The sequence below is a fragment of the Stegostoma tigrinum genome, chromosome 27, assembly GCF_030684315.1.
Source record: "Stegostoma tigrinum isolate sSteTig4 chromosome 27, sSteTig4.hap1, whole genome shotgun sequence".
Classification (NCBI taxonomy): domain Eukaryota; kingdom Metazoa; phylum Chordata; class Chondrichthyes; order Orectolobiformes; family Stegostomatidae; genus Stegostoma; species Stegostoma tigrinum.
Genome location: NC_081380.1, coordinates 24,544,036 through 24,567,405, shown reverse-complemented (window position 1 = coordinate 24,567,405; position 23,370 = coordinate 24,544,036). Strand labels below are relative to the sequence as shown.

The 23,370-nt window shown below is 37.6% G+C and overlaps 1 protein-coding gene across 1 annotated transcript in view; it reads right to left on the bottom strand.

Annotated features, from left to right (window-relative positions):
• prpf8 (pre-mRNA processing factor 8) overlaps positions 1-23,370 on the bottom strand; it is a 51,280-nt gene that overhangs the window by 6,480 nt on the left and 21,430 nt on the right. Inside the window, exons 10-37 of the mRNA XM_048556916.2 lie at positions 23,064-23,253; positions 21,665-21,784; positions 20,776-20,910; positions 19,941-20,070; positions 19,573-19,769; positions 18,970-19,176; positions 18,267-18,430; positions 17,985-18,111; positions 17,639-17,831; positions 17,079-17,266; positions 14,694-14,932; positions 13,630-13,776; positions 12,343-12,553; positions 11,705-11,821; positions 10,599-10,846; positions 10,201-10,380; positions 9,980-10,115; positions 8,088-8,257; positions 7,732-7,861; positions 7,505-7,651; positions 7,103-7,263; positions 6,732-6,923; positions 6,155-6,392; positions 5,823-5,951; positions 5,364-5,477; positions 3,730-3,903; positions 1,039-1,232; positions 474-713 (exon numbers count right to left, since the gene is read on the bottom strand). Coding sequence (XP_048412873.1) covers positions 474-713; positions 1,039-1,232; positions 3,730-3,903; positions 5,364-5,477; positions 5,823-5,951; positions 6,155-6,392; positions 6,732-6,923; positions 7,103-7,263; positions 7,505-7,651; positions 7,732-7,861; positions 8,088-8,257; positions 9,980-10,115; positions 10,201-10,380; positions 10,599-10,846; positions 11,705-11,821; positions 12,343-12,553; positions 13,630-13,776; positions 14,694-14,932; positions 17,079-17,266; positions 17,639-17,831; positions 17,985-18,111; positions 18,267-18,430; positions 18,970-19,176; positions 19,573-19,769; positions 19,941-20,070; positions 20,776-20,910; positions 21,665-21,784; positions 23,064-23,253 — 4,818 coding nt within the window. The remainder of the gene's footprint in view (positions 1-473; positions 714-1,038; positions 1,233-3,729; positions 3,904-5,363; positions 5,478-5,822; positions 5,952-6,154; positions 6,393-6,731; positions 6,924-7,102; positions 7,264-7,504; positions 7,652-7,731; positions 7,862-8,087; positions 8,258-9,979; positions 10,116-10,200; positions 10,381-10,598; positions 10,847-11,704; positions 11,822-12,342; positions 12,554-13,629; positions 13,777-14,693; positions 14,933-17,078; positions 17,267-17,638; positions 17,832-17,984; positions 18,112-18,266; positions 18,431-18,969; positions 19,177-19,572; positions 19,770-19,940; positions 20,071-20,775; positions 20,911-21,664; positions 21,785-23,063; positions 23,254-23,370) is intronic.

Here is a 23,370-nt window from a genome sequence, read left to right as displayed (position 1 = left end):
AAGTACTTTCAATTGTGGGTAGACCCGCCAATGTTATCTATATTTACACACCACAAAATCTGGTTTGGTTTGCCCCCCAAAAAAATCACCTTCAGAAGTCATAAAATTCTGCAAGTTACACTTAAGACAATGGCTCATTCATTCCTGGTTCTACACCGTTATCTTAAAACTAAGTTATCTGCATTTTCTAATCTTGAGTGCCTCTTTCTCATGACACTTTATATGAAACTTCAAAACAGGGAGGCGGTGGGGGCGATATCGCAACCTAAAATCTCGAAAGGGTATTGTACTTCATTATTTCAGATGATGACTTGTAAACTTAGTTAATTTTCAATAAACTCAGGAATACTAGAGTTATCATTCTCAAATCACTTCGATGACTGCAAAACAAGTTCATCAGTAAACGGGTTGTAAGTTACATTCCAAGTTTAACTTTATAGTTTACTCCATACATTAATGCTAAAAAAAAATACCTGACTCTCCACTCAGTTTTGGATGAGAAGGTTTGGGTCTCATAGTTACTGGTTGTTGAAGTGATGATTTCATCACCGTGCTTGTTTACAGTGCGTGTCTGGGTGGCTGTCAGTTGAGATTGCTCTTTGGTTTGCTTTTCAATTTCAGCAATTTGTTGCCTCTGTTGTGAAGGTGCTGAGATCTCCATACCCAAAATAATGTCACGAATCTCAGACTGAGTCAAAGATGCCACATTTACACTTGAATACAAAACAGAGAAATTTAAATACAACATGGCTCATAATTAGTAAGAACTGGTTGCTATCACTGGAAATAATATAGAACACAAACAGTTTAGTCAATAACCAAGTTTGATTGCAACTGATCTTGAAAATTCTAAAATATCATCCAGACAGACCACTGATACTGTAAATTCACCAATCAATTTAAAGAATAATCATTTTGTGAAGCTTCAAAACACAAGCATTAACATCAAAGTCTGCTGTGATTTCAATAAGCTACAAAAACACATGCTGCAAAACAATAGGAAGGTTCTCTTCCACTTGTGCTGCCATAGTTACTCACTTGTTTTTCTTGCCATAGTCAGCTAGAATAAGGTCCTTCAACTGCACTTCCACTTTTATCCATTCTTCATCAGTCAGAGTTGGCCAGATGTGATGAGGTTCTGTTATCGTGGTTTTGTCCGGTTTCAGGATGACTTTTGCACGATCGTTGTTCACATGTAGTGCTCGAAGAATTAAAATCAGACGAGAGAATGCCTACAAACACACCAGTATGGGAAAAGTTTACATGTTGGTTTTCGAAAATGTACTACAGTAAATGTTTTGCATCAGTAGAAGTGTCTAGATTCTTCAGGCTTCCCAACTGATATTGTTTGCGTGGCATTCACCACATTGTCACCAAATTAGAAATGTCATTTCCACAGAAGAAAGGCATGGCAATCACTATTCTGTCAAAAACTCTGCAATGTTTGTATACCATTCATAATACTCTCTCAAGTCTTACTACTTAACAATTACATTTGTATTTATGCCCCAATTTCTCTCCACAAGCTGTCCATTTTCCTTTTTCAGCATTAGTTCTTTAAAAAGTAAACTTTTCCATTTTGAGCTCCCGAAGTTCTGTGATAGTAAACTATCCAAATCAGAACCAGTACCTGTATAATCATATGGCAGTTATTAAGCTTGGACTCGTCCAGATGTACAATCAATGTCCCTCTGTGGTTAAGTTGACAGAACACGCTTTAATGATCATGAAGTTTGCACTTTACATCAGGTAATTAAACACCATCATATGAATTTTAGTAAGGGAATGTGTTTTCTCATTAATCAGATAATCCATTTAGATAAATAAAACAGGTCTCCTTATTCTCTTTTATAGTAGCTGCAGTTAAAGGTGCCACAGGAGCTGTTTATTTAGTTCGGCTTACCAAAATAGCAGCTTAACCATCAATTTCTGGTACATTTCAATAGCTCTGCTAAAATATGCAAATTGGAAGGTGCTGAAGGACACTCAATTCGAATGAGATGAATCCATGCGACCTTCTGAGAGGAAGAGCAGGGTAAGTGACACAAGAGTGATATTTACAGAAAATAATGATGTTCTTATGGCAAGCTATTGAAAAAATACAGGGTGCAGGGCTCAAAATCAAGTGTAATGGTGGCCAACCATGCGAATACTTTTGCCTCAAGATTTAACAGAGATATGAAGTAGTAATATCGTACAGGTGGACAAGAACAATGCCTTTGTACTAGGTGTGAGAGAGGAAGCTCAGCATTGAAGAATATGCCAGGAAGATGTCTGGGAAAGACGCAAATAAAGGTAATACTATGTCAGTGCCAATAGGCAAGACATTCAAGATATGGATATGTAATGCTAAACCAATTATATAAATGCTGCTAATGTAATTGAGGCCTTTGTTCATTAAGAAGAATCACAAGTTTTCAGAATCCTAGACAGCCATCTTCCATTCAATCTAATTAACTGAACCTAAATGCATAGTGGGGAACCGATGAACAGTCAAGTAATGCAGAAGAAAAATATAGACTTAAAGCATTTCTTCCCTTCAAGCAAAAGCAGGATTAATATCTACATTAAAACAATCAAGAATGTACGCTTGACTTAAGATGCTAATAGGTAGACTTGTAAAAGCTGTTGGTTGCTTCGCTGAGCTGACTGCTTTTCGTGCAAATGTTTTGTCTCCCTTCGACGTGACACTGTCAGTGCTCTGTAGCCTCTGTTGAGTGCTGTTGTTCCAGCCTGTCATGGTCAGCAGTCTTGTTTCTAGTTTTGTACCATAGTGGTATGTGGATGGGGTCTATTTCAACGTTTGTTAATTGCTTCAGTGGTTGAAAACTAGGCGTCCAGGAATTCTCATGTTTGTCTTTATTTTCCTTGACCTAGTACTGTAACTTTGCCCCAATTAAAGTGACGTCCTTCTACATTGAAACGTATTGAAACTAGGGAGAGTTGGTCATGCCATTTGCTGTGAATTGGTGTTCATGTATCCTGATGGTGGCTTTCCTGCCCCTCTGTCCTATGTAATGGTTCTCGCAGTTGTTGCGCGGTATTTTATTTATCACATTTGTCCTGCGCATTATGGGTACGGTGTCTTTCGTCTTTGAGTGTAACTGGCAAAGCGAGGCTGTTGGTTTGTGTGCCATCTTTATTTAAGAGGTCGTAGGAGTCCTGTAGTCAGGTCTTATATGTTTCTAACATAGGGTAGGGTGGCCAGTGTGTTGAGTCATATAGTGTCTTCTTGGTGTTGTTTGGTTGCCAGACATAAGCAGATGAAGCTGTTAGGATAACTACTGTTCGCAAAGACTGTACAGGTAGTCCTCTTCATTTTTGCTCAGCCCCGGGGTGTTGCAGTGAGTTATTGTTTGTTTAAACAGAGGCTCAGAGGACAAGGTTAGAAGATCTCAACATACCTACATACTATAGTTTACAAAATTCCGTGGATTTGTAAATTTTACTTATGATCTCTATGGCTGAAAGAATTAAGAAATTATTCTTGCTTTATCCATATCTCCTAACCCAATCCGCTTGCCTCCGCATACATTAACTATGGTCAATATAGAATGATACTAAAAAGTAGTTTCAGGCTTGGAGGACATTTTAATTCCCTAGTACAAGTTGTAATGTGCAACAGATTACTTTGGAATAGGAAGACGGGGTCAACACAAGTGAGAGCCATTAAGACCGACTTACATATTGATTTCACTGCCCATCAAAAAAAAGCATTATTTTACTTACAGTATAGGAGGAAATGGTCTTCAACCAATCATCATATAAGTTAAATAACACCATCTGGGGCTCAGTTGCCTTTAAAATCAGATCACCAAACTTCTCCACTTTCAGACAAGCCTGGAAAGGCAACTGCAGCTCAGATCCTTTGATCACAATGTTAGGGAAATCCAGCAAATGAACCTAAAACAAATAAAAATGCCCATTTAAAAATTAAATTTTGACAGAGTAGAAACATGGCTACCCAGGTTTTTCTAAATTATTTAAAAATACAAAAACTGTTTCCAACAGAATGTGACATGTTCCGTTAAGGTTAAGGAGTACATAATCTATAGGTTTCTTGGACTCCTCTTGCCTAAAGTATCACACAATCAGGCTGATGGCATCAAACAACTTGTATTTAATTTCACACTGTGTGTTCCCAATGCAGGAGGTTAGGATACTGCAGTTAAAATGTCTGCTATGAGCTATTTCTGTGTGTAGTTGCAATTAGCATTTTTAATACTACGAAACCCTTGTTACAAGGAAACTGCTATCACAACTGATAAAGAACAAAAAGCCACAGCATGATAAGAAATGCATTAGACGAAAAGTATTTAGATTTGCAAATAGTACTGTCTTTCAGCGGGCTGTCTGCTCATGAGTGTGGGGTATCCACAACATTCTTACTACTTCTGACAGCTCGTGTGACTCCGATGAGTTCCTTGCCACAGAATTCTCACCCTCTGGTCTGTAGTCGAATGTTTACATAGCTGGTCCCAGTTCAGTTTCTGGTCAATGGCAACTTCAGCATGTTGACAGTAGTGGATTCAAATGATTGTTATGGTCATTGCATGATAAGGCAAGATAGTTAAAAGATTCTCTCATCAGGGATGGTTCAATGCAAGTGTAGCATTTAGCAACCCAGTCTAAATACTATCCAGGTTTTGATGCAAACTGGGCAGACTATTTCAATATCGGAAGGACATTCCCGAGGGTACCCAAATGGACACTCAGCAGATGCAAAATCTGTCTTAAATGGTCAACTCTAAGTGTTTCTCTTAGCTCTTCCCTTCCTCAAATAATGGCTGAAGCAGAATCTTGAATATTTTTAAGGTAGAGATGGATTAGATTATTTTGATGTTCTTGGCCTGCTGTGTTCATCCACCTTGTTATATCAAGGATTAGATGACTTGTTTGATAAATGGCACTTTGCTGCTGGATGAGAAAAAGAAATGCTCCAGTTTTAGACACGTGCCCACCATCACCCAGAGCTCCACCTAAGTGTCGTAATGGCCATAGACATAGCTATTTAATTCACAAAGATCTTTTCACAAGAGCTCAATTTATGTACACTGTTCAGGTTTGAAAACAGCATGGCAACCTTTAGATAATAAAGTGTGAAGCTGGATGAACACAGCAGGCCAAGCAGCATCTCAGGAGCATGCTCCTGAGATGCTGCTTGGCCTGCTGTGTTCATCCAGCTTCACACTTTATTATCTTGGATTCTTCAGCATCTGCAGTTCCCATTATCTCTGGCAACCTTTAGTTTGGCCCTCATTTTAAGTATTAGCTCTAAATGCAGCTCATTACAAACTTCTGATTTCTATTCTACTTCAATTTTAAAGCAAGCTACCATCTATGTTCAAACAAAGTTTACTTACTTCCAATGGATCTAACATGCCCTTCCTTGTAACAATGATCTGTTTAGGCTGCTCTTCAACTGGAAGCGATCGGATCAAGGCAGCCACTTCTTCAGCAGTTTTCCATTTTGCCAGCTGAATACAAAAAGAACTGATTATTATTAACACATTCAGAACATAAAAATTAGGGTTTTAAGTAATAGCTCCAACACAGATTAGTATCTGAATATTTTTACATAAACAAGATTTTACACTTATACCAATAGTGGTTAGTTTGCAAAATTTTTACAATACCATTACAAAATTGAATAAAAACAATGTTTCCCTTCTTGATCAAATGGGACCAAAACATAATTGACATTACAACACTATTTTCAAAGTTAAACTAAAGCATTAAAATGTATATGATCGAAATAATATTTTTTGTTGTCGATGCTTTTGGTTGGCACAGATTGGGGCAAAATTGCATCTGAAAATTACCTGGCCCAACCGTTTCTGCCCAGCCCAAACCGAAGTGTGGATAATTTTAAGGAACAGCTGTCCTGTCCTGGGGTTGAATATAAAAATGGCTCCGTTTATTGGCTTTGTTGTCAAGTTGCCTTCGAATGTCTAAGGAAAGAACATATTGATGGCAGATTCAGTTATATGTAATAGTACAACAGAAGCAACGCAATTAACAATTAGGAACAGATTAACTCAATTTTCATTAGAAAGATGTTTCAGGTTCTAGAATTGCACTGTACAGCCTGAATTAATTTGTCAAACATAGCTATTAGAAGCTTTAATAAAATGTTATCATTAGTATTTTTTACCTTATGAATGGTGACACGATACACGTTTGTATCATCTACAAACCAAATGATTTGGTTGGAAAACAGTTCACCATAATTTTGTGAGGATAGGTAAGGTTCAGTTGGCTCGGAAGAATATAGCTGTAAACCTTTTCGAATACGCTCTCTCAGCACATACAAGGCAGGGTTAGCCTTCATGATCTTTGCCATAGCCTGCTGGATCAATGGCTTGGCACCCGGAAACCAGTTACCATAAGCACTGCAAAGTCAAGTAAGAGTAATATCAGAAAGTTTTCAAAGAGGTTGTAGGAGAAACTGGACAGAAAGCTCCCTCCCATTTAAGATCTGATTAATTTAGTACTTGTTGCAATTTGGTGCAGCTAATTAAAAAATGATACAGGCAGTATATGCTAAGTGTATACTGGAAGCAGCTGCTCACATTCCTTTTGAAGATTCTTTTTGCATCAAAAAAATGAAGACCGTATAAGTGGTGTTGGAGCTACCAAGTTATAATGAGCAAAATGAAAGAATTACATTTGTTTACTGGAGTAAATTATGAATTCAGCAGGACTGGTTCCAAGCCTATCAGTATACTTACCTATGCAAATTATAGGCCAGATCAATAGCAATCAATACACCAGTAGGCGAAGGGTAGATACTCATATTATCTGTTGTGTAGTCCAAAAACTTAGCTCTGGCATATCTCTCAATATCATGAGAATCATAGTCACCCCATCGCAACTGAATATCTATCCAGTATTTTTGAGTAGTAGTGCTATCCATCACATCTCTTTTAAAATCAAAAGAGAAATCTGATTAGTATGTACTATATGATTCAAAATGGAAACATAAAAAATGAAACTTGATTTTTAAAATAATTAACAGAAATGTTATGAAGATGAAAATAGTTCAAATGTATATCATATATTAGAGCTACTATTCTCTGACAAAATGGTAGGACAGACATACTTCGAGTCAGCAAGTAACGATGGTCTGGAAACATTCCATTTGTATGAAGCAAACAGCAGAATATCGGCACAGGACGAATTCATCTTATAAGATTTCCTGGGGTGAATAGTTTCTTTCTGCACAGTCTCAATCTCTAACGCATCCAACTCTTGATCAAAGACCTACAAACAAAATCTTTCATTTGAAATCTAATTTGCTGACACAGCAATTCTCAAAAGACTACATGCAAGACAATCGGCGCTCTTTACATGATTCTGAAGATTAAACTGCTCATTTCATCTCTTTCCATGCACATTAATCTTTTATAAATTGATTTCCCCTCATTGCAGAGTTTTAATGTCTACACCTACCATAAAACAACAGAAAAGTCTTCAGAAAATAAAACAGTAGCTCAACACTGACCTGACACAAGTCCATAACAATGCTCTCATGAATCTTCTGCCACAAATGGGCTCTGAAGATCTGGATCAAAGAAATCTTGAGAGTAGGGATTTTGCCATGCATGAAAATTCCTGTCAGATCTAACTGCACCTGGAAACCTACATAAACCTGAGGGTGGAAAAAACATCTTTAGATCATTTTTGACAATTCACTTTGTAAATTAACTTATGATTAATTCACAAACTTACATTAGCTCTGTTGATAGTTGGTGACCACCAAAGTGTGAATCTTCTGTTGGGGATCTGATTCAAACCAGATCGTTGGGCATTAGTCAGCTTTTTCCACTTCATGGATTCCTCAAAGCCACTTGCTTTCTCCCTGTAAGGACAGAATTTCAGAAACATTTGAAAACCTCTTGCTGATAACCAAAAATTAAGCATCTGATGGCAAGCAGAAAACAGACATTTATGCAGGTGTTCTTTTCTCAGAGTTACATAAAGATCAAACGATCAGAAACAGGTCAAATTTACATACATCTAATAGGATGTCCTCAATATATACATTAAATCTATATTGTGCTGGTTTTTGAAAATAAACGACATACCAGAACAGGCCTTCCCATGTTGGAAAATAAGTTCCCTTGAAGAGTGTGTGCTCCAGAATGCCTTCAACACCACCTAGCGCTTGGATCATGTCAGTACGGTAGTTGTTCAAATTCCACAATTTGCCATCATGTCTCTGATGGGTCCACCAGAATGGATTCTGCTTTAACACCTGGGAACAATAAAATGTGTTAGCTACACATATCCTTCAACAATTTAATAGCAGAGGGATAGAACACATTTTCTTTACCATTAATACACTGTCTGCTATAATTTGCCAATTCCATGCCTAACAACAAATAGGGTTATAAGCTTCTTACATAAGCCCAAATCCCAGATATAAATTTTAAGTTAATGCCCAACTCCAACATTTGAGATTTATTTCTCCAAAACTGAAATAATACCATCCATGGCTGGGTCAAACTAATTACAGTACTTGGTTACAGACATGTAGGTATTGCTGTGTGCATACAAGACATGGGAACAAAAATTAGAAACAAAACATCAACGTGCAAATTCTATAAGATAAGCTTATCATCACACCGCATATTGCATTCATCTCAGAATAACTAAAATAAAAAGGAATTAATTCATGGATTTTGGGGTTTGTAGGCTAGACCAGAATTTCTTGCCCATTTGTCAAAGCCCTCAGTACAGTGAGCTACCCTCCTAACTGCTACAGCCCATGTGCCATAGATACATCAAAATGCACTTAGAAAGGGAGTTCCAAGATTTCAACTGAGTGACAGTGACAAAACAATGATAACAGGTCCCAAGCCAGCATAGGATTTGGCTTGAAAGGGAGCTGCAGGTTATGATGCTCATGTGCATCTGATAGCCCTGTCCTTTCAGGAGGTAAAAGTTGTGGATTTGGAATTTGCTTTAGAAGGAGTCTTGATTAGCTGCTGCAATCCCATCTTGTAGACAATGGTATGCAATACTGCTATTGTTTTGTTAGTAGCAGACAGCACAAATGTTTTGCCTGCTTAATGGGGTACATCAAGTGGCCTGTCTGTCCTGGAGTGTTGAGTTTCTTCAGCACAGCTGCACTCATCCACGCAAATGGGGAGTATCCCGTGAAACTACCCAACTTGTAGACTTATGCTTTGTTGTGGGCGACGGGGTTACAGGAACCCGGAGTTGAGTTCCTTGCCACAGAATTCTCACCCTCTGGTCTGTAGTCGAATGTTTACATAGCTGGTCCCAGTTCAGTTTCTGGTCAATGGCAACTTCAGCATGTTGACAGTAGTGGATTCAATGATTGTTATGGTCATTGCATGATAAGGCAAGATAGTTAAAAGATTCTCTCATCAGAGATGGTTCAATGCAAGTGTAGCATTTAGCAACCCAGTCTAAATACTATCCAGGTTTTGATGCAAACTGGGCAGACTATTTCAATATTGGAAGGACATTCCCCTGAGGGTACCCAAATGGACACTCAACAGATCCAAAATCTCTCTTAAATGGTCAACTCTAAGTGTTTCTCTTAGCTCTTTCCTTCCTCAAATAATAGCTGAAGCAGAATCTTGACTATTTTTAAGGTGAAGGTGGATAGATTATTTTTAAGCAACAGGATAAAAGGTTGTCATGGGCAGATGCGAATGAACAGTTGAAGTTACAATCAAAGCAGACATTACTTTACTAAATGGCTTAGCAGACCCCGACGCCTAAACGGTATACTCTCACTCTTAATTTCCATGTTGTGCCACAGGGTGGTAAACCTTCATTTTAAAATAACTGACTTTGTGCACCTTCTGCACAAATGTCCGGCTTTGAAAACAGCACTGAGGAAGGGCTGCAAGCCATTAAGATGGCAATCCAGAAGTTAGAGTAGCTAAAGAAGTGGTCACTTGATGCATGGGTGAATACAAAAACATTTCTCTTTAAGTCATACCTGGTACTGTTTAAAATCAGTTCTCACTCTCCAACCCTTATCATAAGCTAGCGTGTGCCTGTCCTTCTGGAACAATGTGTTAATGCGTGGAATACCTCTATCCCAGGAGTCCTCCAGATCTTCCAAAGTTAGACGCCTAAAATTAGAAATAGTCTGTCAACCAACCAAACTAACATGAGAATCCTATAACTATTATTGTTTAAAAAAATGACAGAACTGACCTATTTTGTGCAATAGCTTCTTGTCGCTTCAGCGCATATTCTGCCCATACTCTCTGTGAATCAATGAACTCACTCTCCCAAGGCTGAATGTAACGATAAAGATTAGGAATCAATTGGTCCTCTTCATGGCTCATACCTGAACGAAAATGAGTGATACCCACATCTGTCTGCTTGGACCACCTAATAAAACATGCAAAAGCTTTGTGCTTAAATTACAACTTAACTTAAAATGGAAGATCTCTTTATTTTAAGTTACAAGGAAAATGTCAACATTATGTTCTTAAAGAGACTTGCACCATGTATTCACATGTACACATTCTTTTGTGAACTGTTACACCACACCTGTTTGAAATACATTGCTCAAAATCAATGAAAAGGAAATGGATTTTTGACAGTACCTTAAGTCAGATTGTGGGATGAGAACGTGACCCATTGATAGCATGCCAAGACCACCCAGCTCCTTAGGTGTGTAAAACACCACAGGTGGGAAACGACTTGGCATCTTGGAGTTCAAACCAATCTTAATACGTGTCTGGATCTTGTTTTCACATTTCACCAACAGGTCTAATAACTCCTGCGTGTTAACCACTGCTTCACGGAAATAGGTCATCAAGCCAATCAGAGCAGTGTTCCACTTATTCACAATCTAAATAAGCACAAAGATTATTATATAGATTATTCAAACACACAGAAACCAAGAGCAGGACTAGGCTTTTCAGCCCTTTGAGCCCGTACCACCATTCACAGTTGACAATCATGGCTGATAGCCTATTTCAATGCTGCATTCCCACTTTATCCATATACACCTCGAAGCCCTTAAACCCGATGGCTTAAAACTTTTTGCGATTAACCTCAGATTACTATATCCTATTGTTTAAATCCTACACCTTTTTTGTTATAGATGGTATATATTTGTCCCTCAACACAATAGGCCCAGAGAAATATTGCCCCAAATGTCCAATCCAGAAGTTAAGAGCTAATTGCATTTTTTTTCCTCTTCAGCAGTTCTTCTAATGGAAGATCCTGCAGAACTCACCAAGCACAAGAATCCTAGTTGAGAATTGCACGGAAAATCTTTTGACAAGACACATCCCTCTTTTGCAACATCAAACGGGACAAGGTTGTCAGTCAGTTATATAGTTACTTAGGTGCTACACGTGCTTTTTATCTGTTGACAATTTCTGGGTAACTATCAAGGCAAGCAACTTGGAACTCTCCGAAATTTATGATTTCAAATCCAAACTGGAGGCATTTTCAGAACATTCTGGATGTAGGGGAATTAACACTGGCAGCTAAACTTTCCGAGCTAATCCCAGTTTGGACTTTCAAGTGGTCCTGACACTTAACTTTCAATAAAAGGGTAATTTTCAAAACTTTCTGACTCAAGTTACATCCATTCTAAGCTTAAGCAAATTTATTAAAGCTATAGTTCAAACACAGTCAACATTTCATGTTACGATTTTAAACAAGAATGTTTAATGCAATGTCAATACAAGAAACATACCTTAGTGAAAGTTGTGGAGCCAGATGCCATGAGGATCTGACGTACTCTGTTATGGAATCGCTGCATGGATTCATCATCCACTCGGAGGAAGCACTGAGCTGTGCGCTCTTTGGTAACCTGCAATACAAATTAGGGAAAAAAAACAGTTGTATAGCACCTCTTAAAAGCATAGCCATTCTTGTTAATATCCAATTTACATGTTGTAAAATTCCACAAACAGCAATACATTAATAAAAGGTTGCTCTGTTTTTAGGATAGTGGTTGGAAAGATAAATTCTAGTTTGGACACAGGAAGAGGCCATCATTCTCTCTGTGGGCTGAAGGAGTCAATTCTCACTTCATTTTTAAAATGCAACTAATATTTGGGGAATTCAAACAAACTGCTACTTGTGTTTATTGTACCGGATTTCTTGGCTTTCAACTATACTATACTTTTCAATATTAAGAGCCACATTCTCCCCAACTGCTCTCCTGATTTCTGATTATCAATTGCATATAGTAGAAATAATCATAATTTTTCTTCAAACGTGTGATACTGAAGGTCGAATGACAGTGCAACAGCTCAGATTACAAATGTGCCTCCTATTAGTTACAGAAAATTAATATTATTACAAAAATAATTACTGCAAAGTTTGTACCTCATTTTGTAAGTTCCAGACTCCATCTTTGTGAGTGAATTCTTCATAGCTAGTACGACATTTAGGAAGAATGCGGCACTCAAAACCAGACATGTTGAATAGCAGGTTGGGATTGTCTTTGCTGTACACAGACACAAAACTGTTCTCCCACTGAATAGTGGTAACAGACCTAGGGAGTCGATTTTTAATGTCCCAAAACACTGCTCGACCGCTACAAGAAAGACAGCAATATCAGCAACTGAAAAACACAGGATTCAAGCATGAACGAACAATCTTTCAGTAACAGCACCAAACTAAAGAATAAATTGTGTTAAGTGGTTTAAGCTTTTGCTCACATCTTCTGGCAGTTCATTTAAGATTTTGACCAAATGTAAACAAATATAAACATTTATAACCATTTTTAAATTCCATAGATTCCTATGCTTAGCTTAGAAGATTATTAGTGTCCATTCAGGTAGGTCCTGCTCCTTCCAAAAATCTGTGCTGCTGAGTTGTGAGACATTACTAACATTCTCAATCAATTATAACAGAGCTGGGAAGCACAATGAATTAATAAATTGTTGTTTCTAAATTAGAAAATTTTTGTACACAATCCCTTAGTCATTTCCTATTGTTGACAAAGCTTATCAATATCTATCTTAAAAATTCTTCACGTGCAATGCTAACACACTAATTTAGACAGTTGCATAATCAACTTCATTGAGAGACAGCAGTACATCTTGAAGTTTAATGTTTAGAAAGATTCTGTTCCTGATCTCAGTGGAGCAACGTCCCTGCTGACTAAAAGTTAGAAAATTTGGAGACAGGAAGGAGAAGGTAAAGGATTGGCATTTAGGTAGCATGTTGGGAAGACTCTTCTGCTTCTCTGTTCAGGGAGACATTGCATTAACATCTTATTCAAATGACGCATCCTTTATTGAAGTTGAAATGAAGTGTCAGTTTATGCATTCAAGCTTCGGAACAGTACTCGAATTCACAACACTCTGACTCAGGGCATTAATGTCATCAAGCTGCCATTTAAAACCAATCTGTGGAACTGTAATTAAAAAGATCATGCAGAAATGAATTTCAGCTTATCCAGATCATCTACGCACACTATTATGCAACGCATATATTTCTGAGAGCTATGGTGTAGAATCTGACAGTGGTTGCAATGTTTGGGTAAAAATTAAATTTAGGTTGAGGGTGAGGGCAAATGTCAGATTACATGTAGCATAAATCAAACAAAGGCAACCAGCAGGTAAATGTTCCAATAGTCAGCAATGGGGTAACACTTGTGACACTTACAGGTTGACATCATGTTTCATAAGCCTCATACGTGCATCTCTAGGCCAACACTTCTTGTTATTGTATCCCACAATGTTCTCATTGTTTGGATCAGGGTGTTCTGTAAGATAGCGCTGAATCAAGTCTCTGGCTTCATCAGCTGTAAACCTAAACATTGAAAGATTTTATTATATGCACTTGAAAAGACATATTTGCGGATCAGCTCTCTGGCAGCCTAAGGTATAACTTAGCCATCCAGGTTAGAAGATCCTAGCTTTCATTTTCATTGAGAGAACCCATACCATATAAGTTTACTGCCCTGATCAAATTACATAGAACATGGTACTTAGAATATGGGTAAAGGTGCGTTTAGTCAAAATATTCAAACAGGAACAAGACAGTTATGTGAAAAAGTACAACGTGCAGGGTCCTAGGGAAAGGTAGGAAAATGGCACCAGAGGAGTGGCTCATTTGGAGAGCTAACACAGATAAAATGGGAAAAATGGCATTCTTCTGTGCTGTAATCATTACGTTAATTTCCGATTTGTATTGAACAGAAGCAACTGGGGTGCTTTTGACAAAGCAAGGCAGCTCTTTAAGGGCAGAAGATCTCTCACAGATCAACAATTAATTGTTGTAAATGACCTGTGGCAAAGTTTGTGTGGATATTCAGTGGGAGAAAAAGATTGCCTCAGAACCTAAAAGGTACATTCACACCCACTGCCAAAACGTGCACACGAAGGAAGACAATTTAGATGCAGCACTGAACAAGATGTGGACCACTAAACCAGCAGGAGACCGCTCTTTCAAGAGAAGGGTAATATGTGGAGGACATAATACAAAAAGTACTTTTAAAATTAAATATCCCAAAAACAAAGTTAATGTTGCAAAATTATTTTGCAATTAGCAACAATGTCAGAAGCTTATGTAACTGAGCTTGAAATTAACAGCCATTGTGTACCAAGAAATGCTGCATTTTATGGATGGTGGAGAAGGCAAATCACCATTTTGGCTAGCTCAGCAATGATGCTGAATGGGTGCAATTTTATAGATTATTTGTCAAGGTTAAGGAAATATTTTCTTACCTGAAAAAAATGTGGATACGCTCAATATATCTGCAAAAAAGTCGGACAGGATGAGCAACTTCTGTGGCTACATCCTGGTAACTCAGAAAATCATTTGGCATTTGTGGTGGGCCAGCCATTTCACTGGCTCTGTGGAGACCCAAAACAAGCAGGTCCAGCACAAGCCCATAGTACTGGACAATGAAGGATGCAAACTGGAGCCCTCGGATAATGCCGTAGGAATTGGTGTGGTTCATGTCCTATTATATAAAGGAAAAGAGTAAGTCCAAACATTCCAAAACACTACTGAAGCTACAATAACAAAACATTACCATCAATAACGCACTCCATTTCAGAAGATATTTGAACTAACTGTAAACATGACTACTGCCTAATTCTTGGAATATTCCCAATTGCAAACCTCAGTAAGCCCCACATCACTGCAATTTCTACAAACTCTACAATAACACAGCTACAGTCTCAATGCAACAAGATTTCAAGAAAACAGTACTACAAAGCTACGCAGCGTTAATCAAATTGGCAAGAAAGCAAATGAACTCCTGTGCCTAATAAACAGACAGAATACAAAATCAACAGGTTGTGGTGAATCTTTGTAAATCATTGATTTAGCCTCATCCAGATTACTGCATTTAACAGGTGGTATTCAAGTGAACTGCTTTGACTTGGTGGTGCTGAGCTTCAGGTATTGTCAGCAGTTGCAACCATCAAGGCAAGTAGGGGGTTTTCCATCACACACCCGATTTGTACCTTGCAGACTGGGGACAGGCTTTGGAGAATTAGGAGGTCAGTTACTTGCTGCAGAAATTCTAGCTTCTGACTGAATCTTGTAGCCACAGTATTTATATACCTTGTCCAAATCTCGTTCTGGTCAAAGGCAATATTCAGATAGATGGGAATTTTGCAATGGTAATGCCAATGATGTCAAGGGTGAGACAGTTACATTCCTCTTGTTTGAAATGATCTTAGTTTGAACACTTTTGTGGTGCCAATGTTACTTGCCGTTTAGCAGCGCAAACATGCAGACTATCCAAGCCATGCTGCATATGGACATGAACTGCTTCAGTATCTGAAGAGTCACAACAGTGCTGAACATTATTTACTTCCCAGTAAACATCCCCATTTCTGACGTTATGTTGAATGTAAGGTCATCAATAAAGCAGCTGAAAATGGTTGAGGTATTAACGCAGTGACATCCATCAACCCCAACTATTTTGTGCCAGATATGATTCCAAAGAGTGGCAAGTTTTTTTCTCCTTACCCCCAAAGATTCCTGTCTTTTTTAAGGTCAAAAGTTACCATGATATCAATGGAAGTCACTCTCATCCCACCGTCGAGTTCAATTTTTTTGCTCTTGTTTGGACCAAAACTATAATAGATTAGGTGTGGTTCTAAGCAAGTGCTGCCTGATGGCACTGAGGACCATTCCTTCCATAACTTTGCTGATGACTAAGAGGCTGATCAGGTGACAAATAGCTGCTTGGATCTGTCTTGCTTTGACAGGTAGGTCATACCTGGGTAATTTTACACACTGCCATTGTTGTAGCTGTACTGAAACAGCTTGACAAGGGACACGGCAATTTCTGGAGCACCAGGTACTTCAGTACTATTGCTAAAATGTTGTCAGCACCAGAAGCCTTTGTAGTGTCCCGTGCTTTCAGCTATTTCTTAATATTATGAGGGGAGAAGAGTGGAGACTGGAATACAAGATGCTGAGGGCTTCTGGACGAATCCAAGTAAATGAGACACTTCTGTTTAGAGCAATTCAAGATGATGTCTGAGGTATTCAAAATCGTGAAGAATCTGGACTGAGTAGTTGGGGAGACACTTCTCCTAATCATAGGAGTAAGAACAAGATATCACCTTAAAGGGAGTGACAAAAGAACTGAAAATGACATAACAGGAAGATTCTATTTACATAGTCAGTGTTAAGGACACTTATAAGAGTTTAGCAGAGGCAGGGTCAAGTATGATTTTCAAAATGGAATAATAATTTTTTGAAAAGAGAAATATGGTAGGACTACGGAGAGAAGGATGGAAAAGCAGGACTAGCCATGTTGTTCTTGCAAAAGCACATTGCATCAAACAGACTTTTTTTGGTGCTGTAAACTTCCTATGATAATATCATAGCCAGACCGACAGGTTGAACACCCTATCACTTATTTTAGAGCCATCAAGTTTTGAAATAGTGCATTTTCAAAAATGCATTCCATTATATAGAGCCTTTTGTATTCTTACATTTTTAATTTCAACAACTAACAATATTTTAAGAAATTCTATTCCACTGAACTATTGTAAGAATTCTACACTTGTATAATTTTGACAGTGAACATCAGGCCATATTTGATGCTGTCTGAAATTCCTGATCAAATCAGAAAATATGCATACCTTGTAATTGATGACAACGTTGTTCTTGGCTGTCATGTAATCAGCAATGTTGTGATCCACAATTAGACGCAGCAATCTGTTCAGCAAAGTCAAGTCAATTTTCTCATACATCTTCTCAAATCGTGACTCTAACATGACATTGCATTCACCATCAGCTGTCTCCCATACATCCTGAAGATTGTTGATGCCTGTGTTAAGAAACCATTATATAATAATAAATCTTAACATCAGCCAAATCTCCTTGTTCGACAAGGAATATGTAGATTTCTAAAAATAAGTCGGAACTTTTGCGTGTGTGGTAACTAAACAGCTATGCTTTGCATTTCTGAGCAAGTTAAATTTGCAGCAAGAACAGATGTTTGCACTAGATCTTCGCTGTATCAGTAAGTCACAAAATTGCAAAAATACCCTTATGCAGTGCCAGATAATTTGACAAAAATACTTTTATCAGTTGGGATACATTTGTTCTGCTCTTGTCCATAAAATTAAATTTAACAAATGCTTAAATGATGCAGTCTATAATCTGCAAAAGACAGTTCTAACATGTAATATTAACATACCCTGGCACCACTTGTATACAAGAGATGGAGGAGGCTCTGTATCAGCTGGCTTAATCCATGGAGGGAATAGCCGTCGCTTGTCAGCTTCATACCACAAGTACTGATCAAGGTAAGCATCAGTGATCTTCTCCAATGGTTCAACGTCATAAACAGGTACCAAGTGGCTGTACAAATCCATAAACTCAATACCAACCTTTCAGAGAAGAAATGTTTAAAACATAAAATCATTCCAACATTATAAAAATTACTAAGTCTTAGGTCATAATTTAATGTTGTTACAAGATGTCAATACAAATGTTTAGAATTGGGTAGGTACAGTGTTGAAATTTATAATATCCCTACAAACCTCTTTGAAAGCTCTCTGAGTAAGTAAGTGTCGTTTAATCCTGGATAAAGCCTCATGAGGGTTATCATAGGCTTGTTCGATTAGACCCAATTCTTCTCTCTGTGACTGGTTTAGCCTTGATTTCACACTGAATAAAGTGCACGAAATGAAAGAATAACATTTATTTCTTTTAAAATGGCTTAGTTTTAATTTTCTTGACGGCATGTAAAATTAAGTAAAGTGTGACATTAATGGTCTTAACTATTTAAATTTGCAATTTCAATTACAAGTAATTATATTTACCTGTAAGCTTCTTTTAATCTTTCTAGAGCCAGAATCAAAAGCTTTGTATCGTGTTTGTAAGAAAGAGGAGGGAAAGGAATTGGGGAGAAACGTCTGCTCTCTAACCAATGCACAGTGGTGGTGTAGATGGCAACAGCTTCTTCGGCAGTGATGTAGGGCCCATCCTATTCAACAGATTATGATTACTTACAAGTAATTAGACAATTCTGGCTTTTAGAGAAAATGTGTAACACATGACCAATTAGATGATATGACTGTTAGATCATTTATGCAAAATACTTAATTTTTAATACTTTTACAAATAGTTTATTATCTCCCTAAATAAAAGCAACAATCAAAATCTAGGAGCACCTTCACGTTCTGATGCAATTATTTAGAACATTAGCTCTGTACAAAAAGTCAACAGCACTACTTTTCAAGATAATAAAATGTGAGGCTGGATGAACACAGCAGGCCAAGCAGCATCTCAGGAGCACAAAAGCTGACGTTTCGGGCCTAGACCCTTCATCAGAGCTACTTTTCACTGAATTTGCTCTTTTACAAGCAGTAGATATAAATGTATTCATTCAAACAAGGACATTTTTAATACTGTAATTATTAGAAGACAATGTTTAGCTATCTATATTGCGCTCTAAAGATTTTCTGCACAATTTGTGGATGATGTCATGTTTGTCATTTAATGCACGTGCCACAGAGAACTTGCCTTCAGGTAGTTGTGTTGTCTTTCCTGTTCTGCCTTCAAGTACAGTCTGGTTAAGCGACCCAGATTCTTCTTGCACACAGTCTTGTCAACAGTTGCACCACGGCGAATGCGCTCTCTGTTGTAATGTGCAGTATTTGTCCACCAGTCAGCCTTGGCTTTCACGTACCGAAGGATCATGTTCTCAATTGGAGTCGGCAGCCCTGGAACCTATTGTAATAATACCAACTCTCTGCAGGTCATTTTAAAAGATTTCTTCTACATTTATACTTTGTAATTACATGTAAACTACAAGGCAACTAGAAAACTAATGCATACAAATTAAGTATGGATTTTTATTTAATTATATGCATAATTAAATCCTGATAGTGAGAATGAGTCAAACCGAGTACCAAAAATGTCACCCTTCATCACAGAAGTCATAACTGAAATAATTTCTTAGTCCCGAAACTCTTTGAGAAAGCACAGGACCCTACATTTGATTTTGGAGAATTTAATAACATGGTGAAAAGAATATATAACTGTGTGTGTGAGATAGGGAAAGGATAGACTTGGCTGCTTTAGAAGTGTACCTGAGAGCAATGGGCCAATTATTCAAGTAATTACCTTCCAAGGAATATTCGCCTTCCAGCATCTCCAAGCCTCACTCAAATGTTGCAAGATTGTCCTGGCCTTGTTTTGTTTAATTCCTTCAGGCATCATATCCAAGATATCATGCATAACAGCAGCTCTTAACTCTAGATCAAAGTGAGACTCCACACGCTGTTTGGTCACAGTCTTAGCTACTCCCTTAGAATGGCGACCTGAGAGAGGATTGGGAAATGTTGGAAATATTTCAATTAACTGAGATTGGAGAATCTCTACAATTGTCTTCAAGACTGATCAGGAAGTATATTAGTTACAATTTCAAGAATGTTATGCCTTCAGGTTATATATGTAAATTTTTTATTTTAAAAAGCACAAATGTTATTAACCTTCAAACTGTCTGGCAAGCAGATTTCCCAACCACCTCTCCAGCAGTGGAGTTATACCCCTCATGAAGAAAAGCCACACTCTCCAGCCAGCTGCCCAAAATCCACAGCCAGGCCCTTTGCCTACTGGTCCCTGTAAAATTAAATAAGAACCGCAATTATTAGAAAAGTACCAGTGGTTTTAAAAGTACATAAAATGAAGTAAACACACTGCATTGAACTTGTTGTTTAGTTTCTGAACAGCTCATACTATATAAAAAAAAGTGTGTCAGTGCAGTCTACCACTAAATTATTATTTCTTTATTCGTGGGACATTGGTGTTGCTGGCTGGCCAGCATCCGTTGCCCATCCCAAGGTGTCCTTGAAGGTGGTGACCTACCTACATGCTTGAACCTGTACGGTACACATGCTGTGAGATGACCTGTTGATCAACTGGTACAACTGAGGGGCTTGCTAGGCCATTTCAGAAGCTCGTGACGTAAAGGTTGTTTTACATCATTGAGGATTCAAATTATACGGAATGAAGGAAAATTATTTTCAAATGTAGATGAAAGGGAAAAAAGACATCATATTGTGCAACAAAGCAGGGGCTAAGGCATGAAAACAAAATATCAACCCACACAATTAGTGAAAGGTATGATCTTGATAGGTATGGGTGACATGAGAAGAGGGGGAAAATTGTCTTTTTTCAAAATGGTCTAAAAATGTATCGAAATGTCAAAAATATTGCTGACAAAATTAAAGAACAAATAACAATTACATTAACATTTGCAACTCTTGGTAACCTAGTATGTACGTGTTAATGTAAGTTTAATAGTTATGCAAATTCTGTGCTTACGGTGTTAAATCTGTAATAGATAAGGTGCTTCAGATCTTTACACATTCGAATTTGTCTCATCAGTTTGTACTTGTATCTGTACATTCCAGTCAACTGTCCAACGTGAGCAAAGATATACTGCAATCCATCTGACAACTGGAGAGAGAAAATAAATCAATCATACTTAGTTTCACAGATTTAGAGTGGGGCCAATTCTTTAGTCCAACTGATATAAAATGTGATTATTTTCCTTATTTGCACAAAATCATGCACATTTAGACTCCACAAATTTAGTGTAGGTGCAAGCTCCACTAAACGTGTGGTGTAAATTGGATGCAAAGGCTCAAGGTGACAATAAAGCAAAGTCAAGGGTAATGTTCATTTAGAATGTCTTATTCCACTTCACTCCAGCATGAAAGTCCAAACCCAGGCTTCTGCTGCAACACAACTGCACCAACAATCCAATGCATAACAATTATATCACACTTATAGCCTAAAAGAAACCCCAAAATGCATATCAATTCCCATCCAATATACTCAATGACCAAAATACATATTTATACTGTATTTAAATTACTTTTCTAGCATTGATACATTCAAGTGATATTCATGCAATCATTCCACAATCTGCTTTCTGGTAACCACAACATTACATAAAACCTTCTACCATTTGAAACAGCATAAAACATGAAAAAAGTCAACATTGTCAAATTCACTGGTTAATTGCCATTGATAGAACAGTTTAAAAAAAAAGTAAAAAGGTAGCAATTCCAAACTAGCATCAGAAAGGACAAAAGGACAGCATCTGTGTTATTTCCAAACTGAAACTTCCTATTGCAAAACCGTAACAAGCACACACAATATACTTGTAGTAGTTCTGTTTCCAAATTTTGTTTTTAAATTTATATACCTGGAAGGCATCCACATTCCCCAGTCTGTACTGTACATGACTGTCAACAACAAGCTTTGTTAAACGCAGCACTTCACGACATAAATGGAATGCATTTCCAAACCTGGACTTCTTACGTTCCTGTAAAAATGAACATATTGGTAATGTTTTTCCTTACTTTCTTAAAGACCACATCAAAGTCTACTTCTGTCTCAGTCTAATCAACGTAATTGTTGTTCAAAGAAAACAAATTTGCATAACTTCTTTGTGTGATTGTAACAATGTCAGCAAGGTGGACCTCAGAATGAGTTCCCTGATTGGGGCTGTTAATCTGGTTCAATCAGGGAGCCCTGGCTGACAGATATAAACAAGAGTATTGGACATCCTGCTCACTCCGAGAGCTGGCTCAGTGTCAAGGACGCTCAATGTATAAATAAAGGGTGACTTGGTAACAAGATACTGACCTCGGTGAAGTTATTTCACTCTTGGCTTCATAGACAACATGACATTTGTGAACAGTAGCAAACTACGTACAGAAAAAATACAAAGGGATGGATAATTTGTTTCTCGTCATAGAGTCAAACAGCACAGAAACAGACTCTTTGGTCTAACAAGTCCATGCTGAACATAATCGTAAACTAAACTAGTCCCACCTGCCTGCTCCTGGCCCATATCCCTCCAAACCTTTATATTCACATAGCTCAAATGATATATTGTGGTAGACCTTTATGGAACTTTTCCTCTCCTAATCAAAGATCACCACTGGATATCTGACTTGATCAGATGAAAGATGATACTCGCTCAATACTAGACTAAACAGTATTAATTTAAGTCACTGGAATCACACAATAGTCTGACACAGTTATTACTAAAGAACTGAAGTGTTTGCATTTGAATAGACTATCTAACTGGATAATGTAACAAAGTTCACTGAATTATAGAAATGCAAATATTTTGAAAACGTAGTGAATTTGATTTACTAGTCTTGAATTCTGTCAGTAGGTACAAATTTCCTGCTATTTTAACTGGTGCACATGAATTCCAATTTAAGCAAATTACAATAAAGACTTCTTAATTTGTTCTTGTAATTTCTAAGTAACATTTATATAGTCACGTATAATCGAGTTTTTATGCAAGATGTGCTGTTTCAAAGGCAAACAACCAAGATCCAACAACATCGTAGTTTAATCAGACATCTTCAGTACAAAAAAAACTCGAAAATGTTAAACATAGGTTTTTAGGCCAAAAGGTTAAAGTATATCAAAACAGCCATAAATATTCATTAATTGAAATCTGACAAGAATAAAATTGTCAAATGCCAGATTCAGTTTACCAATTTTCCTCCAAATCACAAATGTACTGCTAAGTCTCGAGACACTTCACTTGTAAAATATGGACCAGTGCCCAAGATAATCTTTACCTTAGTAGTGAGGGTTTTCACTGGCTTCAAGTTGAAGTTGTAGTCCAGATGCAGATAATTCAGATTCTTACGGTGAATTAACAAATTCAGCATATTGTAACCTTGACGGCACACCTGGAGGCCTACCTCTACCCAATCGAGTTTGGTTGACTGGAAAAACTTTGTTGATTTGAATGAACGGAATAAGTACCTGAAACAGCAACAGTTAAACATCAGCACCAGAATGAAGTTAGAAAATGTAGACATTTAATGCTTTTTCCTCCTGAACAAAGAACTCATTTTAATTACAAGAGGCCAGGTCAGGCCA